General features: G+C 41.2%; 1 protein-coding gene across 26 annotated transcripts in view; it reads left to right on the forward strand.

Annotated features, from left to right (window-relative positions):
* LOC120796508 (neurexin-1a) overlaps positions 1–21,080 on the forward strand; it is a 241,461-nt gene that overhangs the window by 152,377 nt on the left and 68,004 nt on the right. For all 26 annotated transcript variants that reach the window (XM_040139437.1, XM_040139431.1, XM_040139432.1 and 23 more), the window contains one exon: positions 4,165–4,346. In XM_040139437.1, coding sequence (XP_039995371.1) covers positions 4,165–4,346 — 182 coding nt within the window. The remainder of the gene's footprint in view (positions 1–4,164; positions 4,347–21,080) is intronic.

A 21,080-nucleotide genomic window follows, 5' to 3' on the forward strand; every position in this document is an offset into this window, starting at 1 on the left:
GGCAAAGAAACCTGGAGAGGAATGATACTATGGATTAAACAGGAATCCCTATATTATATACTGTAGATAGATACAGTATATGTCAGTGTATTGGCATGATTATTTTGGATCATGGGGTGTGATGTACCTCTTAATAATATACTGCGGCTCTGAACGGTGCCCCTACTCGACCGTCTCTGTAATTCACAGCTTTGTAATCGCTTTGTAAAAGTCCAAAGATAAATCCAAATGATGTTATGTTTAATATAGTTTTGTCGTTTTAAATGGTTTTGGAAAGTACAAGATGTAGCGATTTATGTAAATGTTCACCTAGTGTACTAATTTCCGTCACAGTTACAAACAAGTTAAAGTAGTTCATAGCTGCTACAGAGGTTGTCCTCACTGAGGTCATCTGCATTTTAAAGATATACAGTATAAATTAAATGTTAACCTGGGAATAAGTATGTTTATCTCTATGTATAAGATACTGTACTGTATATGGACATACACAAGAGACAGCTGGGAAAAGAAGTTATCTTACTTTGAAATTCGATTCAAGAGTTTCATGGAAATGATCAAAAATTAATTTCAAAGAATTGTGCTATATGCCAAATTTTGGGTAATCTATTTTTGCACACCAGTCATTACGGGAATCCTTGGCAGCAAATAGAGAGAAACGCAATTGCTAGGTGCTGACAGAAAGCAGATCCATAATGTCATCTCTCTTTTTCATATTTCCATCACAACTATGTAATTATGATTGGATTTCTCCCTAGTTTCTCGGCAGAGGTGGTAATATGAGGCTCGTTATGATGGCTGTGTTGGAGGTCAGAGGAAAGACAGTCTGCGGGCCTGACCCCAACTGAGCAGTGTATTCAATACAGACTGCTTAGTTTGTATATCCTAACCACCCCACAATTGCTACCTTGAGGCACGGAGCCAGTACACTTTCCTTTGCTTACACCTATCCGCCTCTTCTTACGACACTGCACAGTTTATTCAATAAAGTACAGTGCTTAAAGGCCAGTTTGCTACATGCTCCTGCTTCAGTGCAGCAGAGATTGATTGAGACATTGAGAAGTCAGTGCCAACAGGGCTCTAACACACAGGCCAAGTTCTCTAGCCTACTGTCTACTGCCCCACACACCTCTTTGGCCAATTGCAGGGGAACTCCTGGGATGGTACTACATTTTTAATGGGAGCAGAGTGTTTGATCTGCCAATGTTTATCTTCTTTGATGTTAACTGACACAGCGGCGAGCAGCCAACTCTCAATGTAGTACAACATGAGAGCAGATTAATTCATTATCCTTTAACAGGGGAAGCTTGTGGTTGAGGAGTTCATCCTGGAGGTCTGATCATCTGTAATAGCATCGAGTAAGACCTAACAAAACCTGCTCAAAACACAATGCCTCTCGGTTTACGTGCTATGCCCTCTCTGGGGAAATGCATATAAATGTAAGAAATGCATGTGGGAGTACATGAATCAGGAAAATCCTAATTACATCCTGTTTCGAAGGGTTGTATTGTGTAGTGCTACACCTCAAAGCCCTTTGTATCTCAAACTCCCCTCATTGTACCTAGATCCAGTCCTTTCATTGGATTTTTATTAGACAGTGGGTGAATCGGTAATAAAGTGAAACTCTTGTCAAAGTAAAGAGACAACAAACAGGCAAGCACTTCCAGGACACAACTCTTTCTAATGACTAGAACACATCCATATCAGACCCGATGTCCCAGGAGAGTGTGCAAAGAACAAATATGGAGCCAGTACATAGTTACTTCCATCACTGGAGTTACAGAGGCACGTGTGTGCTGATTTCATGCCGCTGCACAACTGTGTAGGTGTGCATTAGCCATGTTTCTCCATGTGTCTTAATCCTCAACAGTCCCTCAAGGAGTTTTTCCGCTAGTCTTACAGTCTTGTATGGATTTTAGACTGCTTTACCACGTATTCGGCAACCTTATTATCTGCACACTCTGAATCTGTTTTGAACCATTTATATAATCTGCATGTCACAGAGCAGTTGTTGACCTTTGGTGCCTTGACATGAGGGTCTTGCTGTTTATCCATTTAGCTTAAGGGTGACACTAGACAGATCTGCACACCAGTCCCCTGAAATGAGCAATCTTTATATGATAGTGGGGTTTTTTTTTGGAGGTCACCAGCAGTAAATAAGCTGTCAGTGGGATAAAGTGGGTGTCAAATCATATGAATAGACAGAGGGGGAAATGGACGCTTAAGGGCCCAGTGAGTTCCAACACTGACATGGTTTAAAAGAGCTTAATTATAATAAGCTGGAGCATGGAGCAAGTGTTTGGTGGCCCTGGGGGGAAACTCAGAGACAGTGACAACGGTCCAGTGTGAGCTGCATGAATTGGAGATTGCTCTGTGAAAGGGCCAACATCAGATATGCATTAGTGGAAAAAGACCAGTTTTCAGCGGTAGCCGGCAGACTTCATGAAAAACAAATGATGCCTGCATCGCAAATATATTACACATAATGTCTTTTCCTTTGTAGAAGTCATCAAGCTTCGTAACGCTTTATCCATTAGGAGAACAAGAATGCTTACAGTGTTATTTCATTATGTTTTACAAATGCGAGTTATGCTTTATGAAAACAATAAATCCCACCAGAGATCTGTATGTCCCAACATCATTTGTTAATCACATTATTGTTAATTAATGATGCAATTCTTTTTAGCTAATGGTTGACAGTGTGTATTGACTCAAATAAGGGAATGAAATTGGAAAAGGAACTTGAGAGTAGAGCGATGCACTTTACTTCACTGCACTGTGAAGAAAAGCCAGAGGGAAGAAAACAACAGAAATATATAAATAAATGCACAATTTATCGATAGTTTTATATCCTTGTGAACTGGTTTACAAGAAAATATTGGAATTACAGTCGGAATGATTTATAATCTATTGTTCAGGCTAAGGCTATTTAACTCCCTGAATATTAACATACTCTGTCTCTCTCTTGCGTGCTCTCTGTTTGTCCTTCTCACTCACTCACTCACACACACACACACACACACACACACACACACACACACACACACACACACACACACACACACAAGCACACATATAAATGCATAACACACTAGCAGAGCTCCTTGTCTAATTTTTCATGAAGATAGCTGTTTTTATGCTAATCTGACAGCTGCATTAATTCTCATGCTTTCTCACAGACATTTATTTCCCTATCACATATTCATTCGTTACCACTTGCACACACATACACACTTTCTTCCTCGAACATACTTCTTTATATCCTGGAAAAAATGAATTGAAACGCTGTCCTAATAAAGGTTTTTAATTGGGAAGAAATAGGCAGTTATTTGATTGAGACAACTCTGACAGCTCTAAAATGGTGAAGCGCTGTGTGGTTGGCAAGCATCAAAACCTGAGACTGTGGCTTTATACATGAACCTACTCCCACTTTTAATAGACCACTTCCTTCATTAGTCGAACCATCAATTTGACTAGGTCACTGGCAAACTGCCGCAAGGCTTCTTCTCACTGAATAGCTAGGTAATTAGAACCACTCTTCCATCTACCAGGTCGTGTTCAAACCTTTCATACAGCTTCTAAAGGCAACGGTCTAAGGCAGCGAGACAGGAAATAGCTGGTTTGGAGGTCACAAGAGGGGCATAATTGGACCAGTCAGTCAATAATGCTGCCGGCTGCGTCTGCCTTTAAGGCTGCTAATAAAGCGGGAGAGACAGGGAGGTGCCCGTTTGGCTTGCTGGTTACCTGGGCACAGTGAACATGACTGCAGATTCACTAGCAGTCACTTGTATCTGTTCCCTCTAGAGGTGAAGCAGGCAGTGGCAGTAAAACTGAATAATTGTGCAGCATTATGAGGAAAGTAGTACCTGTCTCCCTCATTTCCTCTGAATTTTCCCCTACTCATGAACTGACATGAGTGTACTTAAACCCTCAGACAGGGCTGAGAGCTGTTCATGAGTGATGTGTTGCTCAGTGCTTTGCAAAGTCATTACTCAGCACAATATAACACTCAAGACTGCTCTGTACACACGGCAAGGATGCCATCTTTGCTGTGTTAATAATGTTTGTGTTGACAGTCAGTGGTTCACGTCTGGCACAAGGTTGTAAGGGCGAATACACTGTTAACATCTTCTATGTGTTCTTCTTTGTTTCCTTTTTTTCCTCTAGCGGGAACTACGTACATATTTGGGCGAGATGGTGGACTGATCACATACACGTGGCCGCCAAATGACCGTCCCAGCACGAGGGCAGACCGGCTAGCCATCGGTTTCAGCACGCACCTGAAGGATGCTGTCCTCGTGAGGGTGGATAGCTCCTCTGGTCTCGGAGACTTCTTAAAGCTCCACATCGTAAGTCGAGAACGTGCTTTCAAGTGCAGTAGACCAAATTATACACAGTACATTGTTCAAGCAGTACATTAGGTTAAAGCCCCTGAAACATATTTTCGAGGTCAGCTTTTAACTATGAGTGATGGGGTAACTATACTATTAATACATTTCTGCATTTCTCTTTTTTTTCTCTGTGTCTTTCTCATTGATTTGAAGTGGGTGGGGCTCAGTTGGAAAAAGATAATATCATTTACTTGGAGTTTTTTTGGTTAATGTCAATCAAGTTTGATCCAACGTCACCAACACAGTCCTGATGAAGCAGATTAACTGAGCTTTTTAGTGTTAAACTCTTTATAAATGATGCCTTAAGATGTTTTGGTAACTTTTGCCTATTATTTAGTCATGAAATTTTGATATTATAGTGAAATGCTTGAGATTTTAAGCCAAGTTTTCAAGGGCTTTAATGGTGATGGTAACTGTGTTGAATTCTATAACCACAAAACAAGAGGGAAGTCGCCATTTAATGGTACGTAGAACATTTATGACCGACAGTACGTTAATGTTGTGTGTGGTAAAAAGAAGCCCATGCTTGTTCACCTTCTCTTGTCTACATGTTACAGCTGCTGTGTGTGTAGAGCAGCAACTGAGAGAAATGGTTTGGTAATAGGGGTTGGTTCCATACAGTGCATCTCTGACCTGGATATAATTCTGCTGGCTACCACATGACCTTCCTCTCGCTACAACCCATTTACTGACAGCAACACTAACGCTGGCCAGGAGCATACAGAAACATTGCACACATATATACACACACAGGAGAGCTACAGAACAGCAAACACACAAAAATAGGAAATTGGTCTTGAAGTTTGCCTCAACCCCAGCTGCCCACACACTGAGATTCACATGTACAGTAAGCACACAGTGACATAAGCAGGCCTGTCCTGAGGACACTGAGCAGTCATGATGTTTTTCTTATGAGACACCTCCGTATTCACTTTGCATGGAGCTGCTTCTCTGCCAAGTTTTTTTCTCCCCAACCCGCAGGGCCAAGTGATTTTTTCCCCCCTAGTTTTAGTCTTGGAGTAACCGGCCACTTCAAAATAATTCAAGCTTTTTCATGCACACCATTCATCAGCAAATGCCACAAGGAGACACAAACAAGATGTTCAAATGAACATGAATTGGAATACGGGTGTAAAAGGACACATGTGCTCACTCAGATGTGCAAATGCTCCGCTGGGATCCTCGTGTGTTCTGCGGCTTTCTGGGCTCCTTTCCACCTGCACGAAACACCTGAACGGTGATGAAACAGGCGAGATTTCCTTTATACACAATTTTCATGTGAGTGATGAAAAATGTCTTCTCCAACAATTTGCATAGAAAGAGCTCCTTTTTAAATTGAATGGCACCACAGGGCTCTGCTAGGTAGCTCATCCCAATGCAATGCTGAATTAATACACATACAAATGTGCTCACTTGCTTGTACATCACGCAAGCTTGCTAACTTATTTATGAACAACTCACAACCTTCTGCAATACATTTAAATATCATGTAGTTAATTCTCATTCAGACCCATCTGATGAGGTAAAGGTGAATTCCTAGAAAAAGTGCAGCTGTAGCATGTGAACACCTTAAAACATACATACACGTCCCATACATTACAACATTTCTCTTTCTTGCACTACACAAAAAGAGGTTCGCTGAGGAAAAGACACAGATCATATCTTATCGGAAACATCTCTTAAGAAGACAGCCTCAGCCTGTATGCCAGGCATTAAGTTGCACTAGAGATGAATGTTGGAGGTGAGAGACGTGAGCCACGCAGACAGGTGAGGTGAGAGAGGGAAGGCTCGCATGGAATAACGAGGCTCAGAGATCATGCAGCTTAGAGCAGATGTATGCATAGACTTGTTGATGATTTGTAGCATTCCATTGACATTTTACAGGGAGAAAATGTTGATAGGGCATGTTCTTACACCAGGGGCAGTGGGTTGTGAGAATCCCCTCTCCTCTCGCATCAGCAGTCACTTTTAATGCTTCCTCTTATTTATTTATTTCTGCACATTAATCTGGGGGCTTTGTGAAATGTTGCATTTCATTAGAAAATGAGAGAAGCGTGAGAGAAAAGGGGTATTAAAGAGACCGAGGAAATGCATGAACGTGGGCATGAAGAGACAGAAGCTCATGGTCTTAATTATTCTTCATCTAGTTATTAAGATGAACAACAAGACTGTTAAATACGCAGATAACTCCGGATAGAAGCACACTACAAGATTTTGGTACTGTGCTTTATACAGTTGCAGTTAAAGATGAAGCACCAAATTAAAATATTCTATCAAATAAAAATAAAGAATGTAAATGTTACAACATTGTCATTATGTTTAAAGCGTGTTTTAAAAGTCTTAAAACAAAGTATAACTGATTGTAACATTAAATTGTCATAAGAGATATTTTCTAAGCTATGTGCTGCAGCCAAATGGAGGAATAGCACAAAGTTAAATCACAAGATACAAAATGGGCATACTTATGATACAAACCCTCTAGATATGTGTTTCATGCCTCTGTCTTGTACTCATTAATTACACTGGAAAGGACGTGTTTTACAGCACCCCATTAAACACGATGAGCTGTGCAAAATTGCCACTTTGATGCATTTTTTCTGCAAGAATAGCAGCACTCAGCTAGTCACCAGCAAAGACCTTATTTGGTTGAACTGTGCCCTTAGTGGATCATACCATAATATGGAATAATATTGCAATAAAATCACTCTGTGGCCTAATTTGCTATAACATTGTATTTGGAGCTAGTTTGTTTCACTGGCCAAATTGTCTTATTTCCAAAGGTAAATGTATTAAATATGTGTGACAGACTGTTGATTTCCATTATTGAATATGTAAAAACCAATTTCTGGAGTTGTTAGCTCATTCAGAGATACATATTTTGCAAACAATGTATTATACAACTGATTCCCAATGGTATTCCCCTCATTCCTTTCAGTTACCTCAGCTCTAAGCACAAATGTCTTAGGAGGAGTGTATCTTCAGCTGTATGAGATGGGATTAGAGCAGATTTCACTATTTACCCCCCTCCTTCTTCATCCTCTACATCCCTTACCCCCCTAATCTCCTGCTCCCATTTCATGATGACAGGAAACCCAGCGGGGCTTGAAGGACACCATCTCAGCTCACACTCTCAAGAGGGAATTTTCTGAGTAATATGTGGAGACTATGATTTAAATGCACCTGTAAGGAATTGTGATCCTTCCTCCGCCTCTCCTTTCTATCGCAGATAAAGACAATGGCGGTGAAGTCAGCGAACCATCAAATGTACGACAATCACTTTCCTCAGGCTCATTACTGTAGCACACGTGGAAGCAGGACTAGATTCATAGTAATGTTTCTGCTGTATCTCCAATTAGGATTCTCCACAATACCTTTCAATATTTCTAAGGTGAAGCATATTCATGAGGCTGCTTGAACAACTATCCCACAAGGATATAAGACTTCTCTGTACATGATAGTGTGACCTGGCAAAGTATCTACGTATATATAATTAATTGCACTGTAGCTGAGAGTCAAATCCAGGGAAATATTCACAATGACATTATGCAAAACAGGGAATTATGGATGTAATGATCCTTAGTTGCTCTATGCAGCAGGGTAATCCATACAGAAGAAGAATTGGAACAAAGTTTATAACATGTGGGTGTGCTGTACCTTCTCTGTAAAACGTGTTAATACATTTTACCGTGTAATGTCTGTAAAATCCCAGCACAGAATATTAAAGTAGAGGTAGATTTTACTTTGACGCTGTTAAGGTATTTTGTCCCCCACAAAGGAAGTATTATTTATTTTTCCACACAAACAATGGCGGGTGTCTGTTATTGGAAATCCATCTGTACTTTTTTAGGAAGCCATTTACTCTGAAATAGAGGCTTTGCCGTTGTTTTCTTCTTTTTTTGTTGTCAATGAGCAGCGGTGACAGTGACTATCAGAGGCTCTCCTCAGTCTCAGGCAGGGCCCCGAGGGGCCCCCTGAGCTTGTTTTGTGCTTCCACTCAATCTCTGTGTGGGGGCTGGGGACTATTCCGAGCACTTTCTTCTTTCCCTCCTTCTAATTGCATGCATCTCTTAAAAAAAAAATTAAAAAAAAAAAAGCAATGAAGGCACTCCGGCTTAGACACAGCAACACTGTGAAGTTAATGTATTCAATAGAGCAGAGAGGATGGTGGAGAAATAATGACTTCTCTGGTGGAGCATTGCTCCCCTCGGTCTTCCTTTAGCTGACTACCAGAAAGAGGTTTCTTCTTCTGATGGAAGACACCTTTAATTGCAGTTTCAACTCGTGCTCTCTACCCCATTAATCATGTAAAATGGCTAAAGAAAAGAGACTATCAAGCCCACTGTCTGAGTATCTCCACTTTTGAGTAAGAAAATGTCATCTGTTATGTGTTTTTGCAGTTCACCTTACTGTTGGAGTTCTGATTATCCACAGTTGCGTGCATCATTAAGTGAATATTGTACAGGCTGATTTGATGCTACAGGTGAGATTGTTACCTGGGAGAGGTGCTGCAAGTCTCAGGAGAGAGGTTGTGTCACGCTATCCCCAATACTCCCATTAAAACGCCTGCCTAGGGAAGGTATCTTATTCTCATTCAGTGCTGCTGTTAAGGTCTCAGACCCAGTAATTACCTCTCATGCACCCTTTGCACACACACACAGAACAGAACTGCATGTAATACCCCCAGGATTCAGTGGTATATAGCTTTCCTGTGTCGCTTGCTTACTCAAGGTACATCAATCAGATGCTAGCCTTTAGAGAGACTGACAGGTACCATATCATTATTACAATACAGCATGTTCGTATTCACTGTAAATGGAAAAGTAGGCTGCAAAAAACATACTAATGTCTGCCTCTGTGTGGGCGCAGATTAGGTGTTTCATTCCATCTCCAGCTGAACATATTTAAAATAATTTTTATTTGTTGGGTGTTATTGTTGTGTTTGAACATTTGTCACCTCACTGTTTGGAAACCTACTTTTTCTCCACATTATTTTATCAGCTGTTGCTATGGTAACAATACCAGTGTAGGACTGGAGGGGTGTTTTTAGTGCCATGGTTATGATATGCCCTTAAAGCACGTTCAAAACTAAAGACAGCATGTATTCGATCATGTGTGTAAAACATGTGTGATTGTTGGAGACTAGTGGGAGAAAATAGAAGACAAATCAAGCAGAGAACCCTGGTTCACAATAGTAGAGAGATCGAAACTGAAGGATTCAAACTAAGAAAAATGTTACAGATTTTGAAAGTTACAAAAGTTCAGCTGTCCACACGTACACAGTGTTCCCTTGCAACTCTACATAAAATGTTAAGCCTGACAAAAAAAAAAGTATAAAAAAAAAGTTTAAAAAACAGTGTCCAAACACGGATTTTCCCCCCATGAGATTATTCATCATTGAACTGTCATGCTCTAATGAACAGAGGGTAGGAGTAAACACATCAATCTCACAAGTGATTTGACTTTCAGTGGTTTGTGCTGACACAAGTCAGTCCTACTTCTGGAGTTTCCCCCGGTTCACTGGGACGATATCTTAAGACAGCCGGAGCTGCTGAACCTTCTCCACTTTCGTCAAAAATCTTTAAAAGCAACAGAGCATGTGATTTGAGGATCATCAGCAGAATGCCGTGGATAGGAAGGTGCCAAAGTGTTTTTGTAGTTTTATCCAGTTTCAAAGTTATGAAGAACTGTAATGAAAATTTGATTTTCCCATCTCCCTATACTCCTTTCATGGGATCAATTAATCAAAGAAGGAATACTAGTACTCATAGCTGGATTTGTGTCAATGGTGCATATTAACAAACCTCCCTGCTCCGAAAGCCTCGCCACATTTAAATTCACATTCAGATGCCTTTTTCCTGCTTTCTCCTCGTTTCATTGAGTGTTAATGAAACCAGAACTGCCATTTGCTAGTCAGTGTTGTTGGCAGTTTGCAATGCAGTATGTGGCAAAGCTAGGCTAATGGCGCTGTAATAGTGAGTTAATAGCGGACCATGATGAGGACACAGCAGTGAAAGGAATGGATGAGGGAGCTTCATTGACCTCATTTAGTCCCTCAGTGTTGATTCAGCCACACAAACATGAATGGAGAGGAGACAGCAACGAGACAGGACAGTAATTTTTTAATATGCTGTATTCCCATGCTCTTCATATGGTTTAGGTGCAGATTTTGAGCTGAAATTGTTTAAGTGGCGATGAATAGTGGTAATAGTATGATAATGGCTCTGGTAAATATAGCATTGATTTTATGTCAGCTGTGACCGATTGTGGCCAAACAGCCTGTATGTGAGAGTGAACGGCCTACTACCTCTTTTAGTCATAGAAAGGGCAGCCACTCAGCTCAGATGATGTACCTGACCTCAAAGAATCAAATCTCATCATCTCCATATTGTGAAGGGACAGCGCTAGAATCACCATTACTCATCTTTCAATTCCAATCATTTCTCAATTTGTTCAAGCTCTTTGCCACTACAAAGCCAAGTGGTCCATGAAGAGGAATGAGGGTCTCCGTGTGTGTGTGTGTGTGTGTGTGTGTGTGTGTGTGTGTGTGTGTATTTGTATGTTTCAGAGAGAGGAAGAGAGGACGATGTATGTGTGTGTATTTGAGAGGGTGGGACAATAATGTGTCCTCACTTTTATTAGTGTAACAAATCACAGTGAGTATAGCTTGTCATTCTCAAAGCTGTACATCAATACGTTATGGGCTTGCCTCTTACAGAGCAATATTGCCATGGCTAACATGGGGAAAATTTGATTTCATTGTCAGTGTTACACTGGGAGGCATGTTTGCTTTTTGCTGAGTTACAAGGTTAAAAGCATTGACATTCTATTTGTTATTACAGTTCGAAGGAGGATTTTAGTTTGTATTGTCCCAGCCTTCCACCTATTGTAGTTGGACACCTGTAAACCTTTCAGCCTATTTGACCTCATCCACATTCACATTCTAACAATTCTTTAATCTAATATGTTGTAAATACTAAAAGCCAAATCTCAGTATGTCTATGCATATGTGGGTATGTATGTGGAAGAGAGAATGTGTTTGTGTGTGTTTGGGACTGGAGCGGCGCAGCATGGAGTTACTATAGTTGTTGACTTTTGACACAGCTGCCCCAGGCCTCAGGGAGGGATAAAAATAGTCTCACTCTTTCTCGCTCTATAAGAGTGAGCAGAAGTACAGTGTCTCCCAACTAACACACACAGAGCGCATTTTCTCCAGGATCACTCTGTATACTCTGTCATCTTTTCTCATGATTTCTCACATTTATTTATTTTTTAAATGTTTCAACACATACGTGCAAGATTGGGAAATAAAGGATAAATACATTTAAGGTTATTAAAGCTGAGCTAAAATTAAAAGTTATTTTTGCTAAGAAATGGGTATACAGTCAGAAAGTATTCAGACCCCTTAACTTTTTTTTACATTTTGTTATGTTGCAGCCTTATGCTATAATAGATCAATTTTTTTCCTCAGCAGTTTACACTCATACACACATAATGACAACGTGAAAACAGAATTTTAGAATTTTTTGCAAATTTATTAAAAAGGAAAAACTGAAATATCGCATTGACATAAGTATTCAGACCCTTTGCCAGGACACTTGAAATTTAGCTCGGGTTCCTCCCATTTCTCGTGATCATCTTTGAGATGTTTCTACACCTTTGTTTTAGTCCACCTGTGGTAAATCCAATTGATTGGACATGATTAGGAAAGGCACATACCTGTTTATATAAGGTCTCACAGCTGACAATGAATATCCAGGACATGAGGTCGAAGGAACTGCCTGAAAAGCTCAGAGACATGATTGTCGTCAAGGCACAGATCTGGGGAGGGCAAAAAAAAAAAAAAGGAAAAAACGGAAAAATTCTGCTAAATTGAAGGTTCCCAAGAACACAGTGGCCTCTAATTCTACAGCTTTAAGAAGTTTGGAACAACCAGGACTTTTTCTAGAGCCGGCTGCCCGGTCAAACTGAGCAAATGGAGGAGAGTGGCCTTGGTAAGAGAAGTGAACAGGAACCCAATGGTCACTCTGGCTGAGCTCCAGAGACCCTGTGTGGAGATGGCAGAAACTTCCAGAAGGGCAACCATCACTGTAACACTCCACTGATCTGGGCTTTATGGCAGAGTGGTCAGACGAAAGCCCCGCATCAGTAAAAGACACATGAAAGCCCACTTGGAGTTTGCAAAAAGGCACCTAGAGGATTCTCGGACTGTGTGAAACAAGATTCTCTGGTCTGATGAAACCAAGACTGAAATGTTTTGCCTGAATTCTAAGCGTCATGTTTTTCAGTGGCGGGGACAGGGAGAGTGATCAGGGTTGGAAATCTGAAAGGAGGTAAGTGGAGAGGTATCCTTAATGAAAACCTGATCCAGAGCACTCAGGACCTCAGACTGGGTCGAAGGTTCACCTTACAATAGGATGATGACACTAAGTACACACCCAAGAAAATGGAGCAGTGGGACAGCTCTGTGATTGTCCTTGAGTGGACCAGCCAGAACCATGACTTGAACCCAAACAAACATCTTTGGAGAGACCTAAAAATGGCTGTCCACCGACGGTCTCCATCCCACCTGACAGAGCCTGTGAGGATCTGCAGAGAAGAATGGCAGAAAATCCCCAAATCCAGGTGTGCAAAGCTTGTCATACACAAGAGGAGTCGAGGCTGTAATCGCTGCCAAAGGTGCTTCAACTAAGTACTTAGTAAATGGTCTGAATACTTATGTCAATGTGATATTTCAGTTTTTCCATTTTACTAAATTCGCAAATGTCTAAAATTGTCGTTATGGAGTATTGAGTGTAGATTGATGAGGAAAAAAATTGATTTAAATGATTTTAGCATAAGGCTGCAACATAACAAACTGTTAAAAAAAGTGAAGGGGTCTGAATACTTTCTGACTGCACTGTATACCCATTTCTTAGCAAAAATAACTTTTAGTTTTAGCTCAGCTTTAATAACCTTAAATGTATGGTATATGCATAGTATGTCTCCTTGGTAAATTATTTTTACTTGTGTACCTTTTTGTGTGTTTATGCGTGTGCTTGTGTTTGTGTTCTCAGGGGTTGTACATTTTTGGTTTTGACTGACCATGCAGTGATATTTTAATTGGTTTGATAATTGTGGGCAAACAGGAAAAATAGTCTAGATTATCATTTCATTTTCAGTGTCAACACAGGCCGTTAAACAGCCTGAGGGCTGGTGCTGTTAGTGTCAGCCTCATCTGTGATTTAAGAAATCCTAGCTGAAATATAATTCTAATTTTCTTCCTTCCTCAGTTTGACTTAAACACAGAAGAAGACTGTATTTCCTGAAAAACCCAACATAAAGATTTTGGAAAAAAAAATGTACACATATGTGTTTGTCTGTACTTTCACACATACTTCCACAAATACACTGTACACCAAGTCAGCCTGCTGGTGTTTACCAGGGTCCAGCAAAGAGCAAAGTCAATTTGGACCAGGCCAAGTCTGAAATTACTTAGGCCTATACAATTATTCACATATATCCCTAGCAAAGAAAAATCTTCCAGGGTGCTTCTCAGCTAATTATTCCATAATTGTTGGTGCCCTGTTGTTGATGGCTTCCACAGTGCTTTATGTGGGGTTGCATGAAATATTAAACAGACAACTCGCCTTATACTGGTCAACTTAATTACATTTTTGGCTGCTGCACTGCTCTCATCTCCAGCCCCTTGTGCTTTCCTTTCAAGCCTGTTTAAAATATAATGCACATACAAGCATACTGTTTTTAATTATGTACTGCTGTGGAAACATTTTGTAGAGTGCCACAGTGGGTCTATTGGTGTATGCTGTTAGTGATCTAGCTCAGTTACTTTGGTCCCTGATTAATTGTACTTTATTCAATATTTTTTCTTTAATTGATCTTGTTTTATTTTACTGAAGAGAATATCTTGCCGTATCTGCCAGGAACAAGAAAATTGTGCTCTATGGTTATAGTTTGCTTTCGACATCAAACCACACAAACTCATAGTACATTAAGAGTAAGCGAGATAAAGGAAGCTACAGATTGAGTGGCAAGACATATCGTATGAATATATGGAAATCAGCACAACTGAAACCAATCTTGACAGGGGTTGGTGAGGTGGGGAACTGTATCCGCTTTTAAAATGTCTCAGGCTTCAGGGAGAGCGACCACATTGTCAGCAGAAACACTCATCCTCCTCTTGTCCTTTTTTTTATGAATAATGGATTTAGTGACCCTCCCTATATCCTCCATAGCAGCCAGTCAATATTACTTAGTTCTGACTGAGGAACACAGAGACTTTAACTACAATTACACACTTAACAGCACTTGACATTCGAGTTAAATAATGTAAGACTTGTATTTTCTACATCATTATTGCTCTTAGACTGTATGGCCTGTGTCTTGTCTCTCAGCTATAAAAGAGTAACATTGCAGCCAAGCACCAGCCCATAGATAGCCTCAACCAAAGGAAAACGCTTTGTGTGTGTTTGCGTGCACGTGAGCATGAAAATATTTCTCTGCCTCTTTGCTATAATAAGGGCTGCTCAGTGAAGGCCAGTAGAGCTGTCCATGCAAGAGCAAACAGTCCATGACATGTCAGCAGCCTGGTTATGCAGTGCACCTCATACAGGAGTTCAAACAGACAGGCACATGTTCCTTTGTCCTCTTCTATCCCTCAGGTAAGCGCATGAGGTGATACGAGCTACACTGGCTCTGTAGCCTCATTCTGCCCAGTTTGTCAACCATGACGCGCCTTGTCCCAGAAGAGGAGAGAAATGTTGCAGGGAGTTGAGTTTTGTTTATGTTGCAGTAAATGTTGCACCGTGGAAGAGGTGTTAAACTTTATAGCTTATTCGGTGGGTCTTCTAACTGGCTGGAATGAGTGATGGTTTGGTTTCCTTTTCCCAGAAGGGCAAAGCAAACACCTTGACAACAGTAATTAAAAGTGCATGTGAGGCCTAATTTATTTTCTTCTCTTCGTCTCCTCCCTTCATTTTGGCCTAATAAATCAGTTATGCTTGAAGTATCTGCTTCTCCTTAGGTCTTTAATTCACCAGTGCATTTTGTGAAGGAGCTGCCATGAAAGATGTGGAAAATTGTTGTGGGAATTCGACGTGTTTACTGGATCAAGATTGATCTTAACACTCAATGTCAAAGTTTTGACCTCCCTTCAACGCTGAAGCATCATAATGTCTAATCAGGTATAAAGCAGAAACATTGTGGTGTGCAGCTGTTGCTTATTGCTTCCTGCACTTTGAATGATTTTACCCCTTGGGAAAATTAAGAGACATGTTAGCAATGAAGTGCAGTCAAACCTCATGAAATAAAATTTAAACACGCTTACTATGAGTATAGTTTAAGCCTGGACATGTCCATCCATGCTCTCTCATTGTCCAAAGCCTAAAAGAAGCCACCTTTGTAATCAAGACCGTGCTCCCCTATGCCCACTCTTTCATCTATGTAGTCATTTCTGAGGCAATAACAGGCCAGAAAGCTGCTTTTATTTATAAGAAAATGTAACGGTTATTGAGCGGCAGTGATGCCCACCACCTTCCTTTAGTCAATAGCAACACAAATCAATGGCTGGCCAGTCAGCCAGTCTTTGTGTGTTAGTTTTTTAATCCATAAACATCCACTCCAAAAACTCACAAACCTTGGTCGTCACCGCCAATATTATGGTATTTCCAAGATGGAAATAAACGTATAATTATATAATTATATATTGTGTAATTGTATAACCATTTCATGAAAACTTAATAGGTGCTGTAGATTACAGGCAAAGGTAGCGGCCTGAGCCAGGAACTTGTGACTCCATCAGTAGTAAAACAGAGTGCAGGGAAAAGTTTTGTGCTCATCCAGAACTAACTTCTGGCACTTTTTATTGTTTGCACTCCTCCTTTATGTCTGTGGGGATGTTTGTTTAGTTTTAAAGGTCTGGTCTGAGCCTGCCTGCAAAAGTTTCCTCGAGATATAACATTTTATTTTTCAATAATGACCACAGCTTAGGGTTTATTTCACAAAAAGGTAAATAAAACTAAATGTGGAAGTTGCAGGTGTGAAGGGCAGCAGGAGCTAACAGACCAACAGCAGACAACAGTTGCAGACCTGGTAGTGAGTAAACACAAACGCATGCAAACATCAAATTATTCTTGAGCTACGCAACTGCATAAGTGAACGTTAACGTGTAATTGCATGTGCCAGAGGTGGAGAGTTGACATTTTATCAAAGGCAGAGCCTGACAGAAAGGTTTGATATCTCTCAGCCCCACTGGGGACTTCTTAGCACACCATGGGAAGAGGAAAAGGCAGCGGCGGGAGGAGAGAAGCAGCAGTGAACTAGTCACCCACAAGGCCTTATCAGCCTGTCGTATTATTTCACCACAAAGAACCACACGGGCCTTATCTCACGCCCATCTCCCTGATAAAGTCTGTTGCCACAAACAAAAATAAAAGACAAAGAGGAGGGTGCAAGAGAACAAAATGACAAAGCAGAGCATGGCTCCTTCAGTGTGTTGGCCTTTTATTAGCTATCCTTGCGAGATGACTGATAAAAACCCAAAGACAATGAACGAGGGAAAGACAGAAGATAAGTTGGAGGAAAGAGAAAGGATAAAACTGAAAAGATTAAGACTGTGTAAGGGCCCAAACATTTCATTAACGGAAAAGCCTGATGTTGGATAAGGTGAAATGAGGGAGGTGGTAGGGAAAAGTCTGGAAAAGGATACAAGCACACATACACACTCATGAGTTCATGTCTGTCCTTCTTGTATATACTGTTTTTGTGTTTTCTGTGTATTGGGAGAACTACTGACAGGCTGTCAGGTGTAGCCTGGCCTTCAGAACCTCTGTGACCATTTGTTGATGCCTCTATGGCCTTCAGACACTCACCAGTATGCATGTATGAGTGTGTGTGTCTACCTCACTGTTACAAGTTATTCAGTATGTGTGTCTTTTTGTGTCCACAGACATGGCTTTTTTCATGGGTCTTTATTCAAATGGGCTGTGTTACAGTCAATAGCATGATTGGCAAGAAGATTAAAAAAGAAGTGCTTAGGAAGACGGTGTTATACCTGACTCATCTTCTCTCCCTCCGCGCTGTGCTCTGCTAGGCAGAGTTGCAGGCCAGCCTGGACACAGAGATCCAGACAGTTCTAATGCACTACATTTATCATCATGGCAGTAGTGTTTGCCACACTGGCCCAATCACTCCCCCTGTTATAAACCACAGCTCCGGAAGAACGCTGAGTCAGAAAGGGCCTGGGATCAGATCAGTGCTCTAGCATACGGCGAGAGTTGCGTTGGCCCAATTTTTATGACACATTGTTGGCCCATATTCATTCACACTGTAGTACAGGAGACACAAACAATATGGAAGGACTTTACCACACTTTAGTGCCCTTTGTAGTTTATTACACCATGTTTTCCATTACGGTAATGGGGTACTTGTTTAAGGTTTAGATATACAGTTACTACAAATACAGGACAGACCTTAAGTAAAGCCTGGCAGGTCTATAAGGCTCTGCAGGAAGCCATTTCATTCCCCATGAAATCTTGATTTATTTGTGGTGGTTCTGTTGAGGATGGTTGGCAGACTTCTTATGCTGCCCTCCAGCAGTGAGGACCATGAATTTTCAGTGGACACCTAGAAATCAGAGTTATAGTTGGCTGTGAAGGACAGATCCCATGGCAGCGTGAACATTCATGTGTGGTGGGAACACGTGTGTGTGTGTGCGTGTGTGCGTGCGTGCGTGCGTGTGTCAGTGAGTGTGAATTGTTCAATAAACTCATCACAGGCCTCATAAAGAAAGCTGACATTTACAGCAAAGCGCAAAGGTCAAGGAGTTGGACTTGATGAGATCATGATGGAGGAAAGGCTGTTTTACCTCAGCCACCTCAAGAAATCAAGAGAAAGGCAGGAGAGGAAAAAATGGAAAAGGAGAAATGAAATGTAAATAAGTAGCAATGTAAGAAGATTAACCAGAGGAAGAAATGACATTTCAGTTTTAAAAAATGTGAGAGGTAAATATTGGGCTTATGTGGATGATATGCCTCATATACAGTACAAGTAGAATAAAGATCTTTAGCGATCACTTAGACTGATGATATATGATGCATCCGAACAGTCGCCGATAAGCCCATTGTGGACAGAAAGTCTGATAATGTACATCTAATTAAAACTCCCAGGGTGGGCCTACAGCGCATATCCCTGCCGAACCCACACACACTGGGCACAGCCATGTCCTCATTAGCACCGACAATGTCACCAGGACTGGCCAACACACAGCCTTTAAATGTGGTAGAGAACAAAAAGTGCCCTTGCTCTCTATATATCCTGGTGCTTTGAAACTACCCTGATTTCAAACACCAAGGCCTGGCTGCTAACGTGCGCTGTGTATAGAGATTAAGTTAATGAAGACAGTAGCATAGATGGGAGGGAGCCATCGGGCTTCAGTGTTCTGTGTTTGGAGACCGAAATTGTTGCCAGATTGGCAGCTGAACCTTATGGGCCTGTCATACCTGTGATGAAACACTGAGGGTGGTGAGGAAGAGCTGACAGGCACATTCCCTTTGGCGAAATTCTGTTTTTTTTTTCTGCGTCTCTGTTGTCTGACTTTGTCAGATCTCTGAATTTTTCTGTTTGTACGCGTAAGAATGAGAGAGAAAGAGAGCAAAAGAGGGCGGGAGAGATAGAGAGACACCATGTGTCTGTGTGCCTGCTCCTGTGCGTGTTCTGGGTGAGCAGCCATCTGATGAACTGCCTTGCCACGACCGAGGCTTGTGCGTGCCCCAGCCCGTGAGACCCTGTTGTTGTTGTGTTGGTTAACAATTCTCTCCCCAAGCACCACAACTCACAGAGCAGCAGTAAGAGGTTGGCAGACCCTAATGGAAACGTCATCTGCCAGATAAAAGATGGCCCGGCTTTGATGAGAGGGGGAGTTATGGGAGGTGTATAATAAAAGAACCATTTCCAATCCGTTCCGAAGCCAATTTAAGAGCGCTGAATGAAGACAGACGCTGTCATAGACAAACTGAAAAGCCGACAGTGACTCATAGCAGCTTTCCAGTTTGTCAGGTAGAGGGACCTTTCAATACAGCACTCCATACTCCTGCCTTGAGTGGGACAGGCAGTAACTCAGACCCAACGCTTGATTTGGGAATCAAAAGTCTAGTGCGCACTTTCATCATTGTTCCTTCAAGTTTTCATCGATATTCAGCTGTAATGCTGCACTCATGCTGTGAAAGTTTTCTGACTGATGTCGTGCTTGTAGAAAATAATGCACTCCGTTCCTAATGTTTTTCAAACCCAGGTGGTACCACTTACTGTGAGAGTATAGTGATAATTGGTTCAAAAAGCGAGCTGGAATTACAAAATCTTCTCTAAATGGAAAGATGATTTTACTGCATCAACTGTACCGGGTCCTGTCGCTGGGTTCCAAACAGTGCGTATATTGATTGGGTGGTCATTATGGCAAAAGAGCAATGATTTAGTGCCGTTTGACAGATCAGGTGCTGACACTGGAAACCTGCAACAAATACAACGTGGCTGATTCTCTGCAGTCAAAAACGTCTCTGTTCTGGTACCCTAAAAATGGTAGCTAAGAGTCAAAAGAGACACGAAAGCAATGGAACTATACTATAAGAAGAGAAAAAGTGTTGCTACAGGACAAATAAGCAGACCTTACTTCTCGCTACAGGGAATGAATGAAGCATATTTTGACCTGCCATGTTTAAGGAAACGCGCAAAACACTTGCAGCCAACGCTGACCTGCGAACCAAGCCCGTAGCCTGTTATGGATGTTGTTACAATGTGTTCGTCGCTCAGGAGCTCCCACATCTGGTTATGCAATTGCTGGACGCTAAAAGTTGCTCTTGAAAAATTGGGTGGTTTGTACAAAAATTCCACTGGATGTCAGACCCTTTTAAAGAAGCGCTAGCTGATAGCTGCTTTAGTCTTTAATCGCAGCCTATCCCATTCCTCCTTTTGTCACTATCTCAAACCACAAGGTGCCTGTCACATGTCCACGGAATAATAATGGTTGACGTCCAAGCCAAAGAAATTATTATGGTAATGCAGGCTTTATAAACAACTACAATGCCTATTTATCATGTGCCCAATATAATCATATTTATTAATTTAAGTGCTACCAAAGGGGGAATGATCTGTGTAAGCATGTTTCTGAAGCAGTTATTTTTCATAGACTGATTTTCATACACCCTGTCCCTGCACACAGTCACTGTACGATGTTGTGAAGGTGCTTATTTTGTGTATACATTTGCATATTTATTGCCTGAGCCCTTTGCATAAGTGATATTCCCTCAAGTGTGCAAGATGGACAGGAAGCACTTGCAAACACACCTACACTGATGATGGTGAACTGAGTTTGTACATTTTTCAATAAAAGAGATGATTTGCACTGTCAAATCAGCCGTTTTTAATCTGAAAGGGTTAAAAGGTGTTCAGTCGGTGGCTTGTTGGTATGTCGGGGTCTTTTCTTTGTGGAAAAGTAAAACGCATATCCTGTTTTGCTTCGCCCAGGTAAATGCAAAGGATTTAACAATCATCATATCCATTGTGTTGAAACAAACTGCACTCAGGTGGTGGCTCAATCTTCCAGTGAATTGTGAAATTGTCAGTCTTAGCATGCACTCTCATTCTTTCAATTTGTCTGCATGCTGAATTCCCCCAACTTCTCAAAGATGATATTCTCCATCA

Source organism: Xiphias gladius, chromosome 11, assembly GCF_016859285.1.
Source record: "Xiphias gladius isolate SHS-SW01 ecotype Sanya breed wild chromosome 11, ASM1685928v1, whole genome shotgun sequence".
Classification (NCBI taxonomy): Eukaryota; Metazoa; Chordata; class Actinopteri; order Istiophoriformes; family Xiphiidae; genus Xiphias; species Xiphias gladius.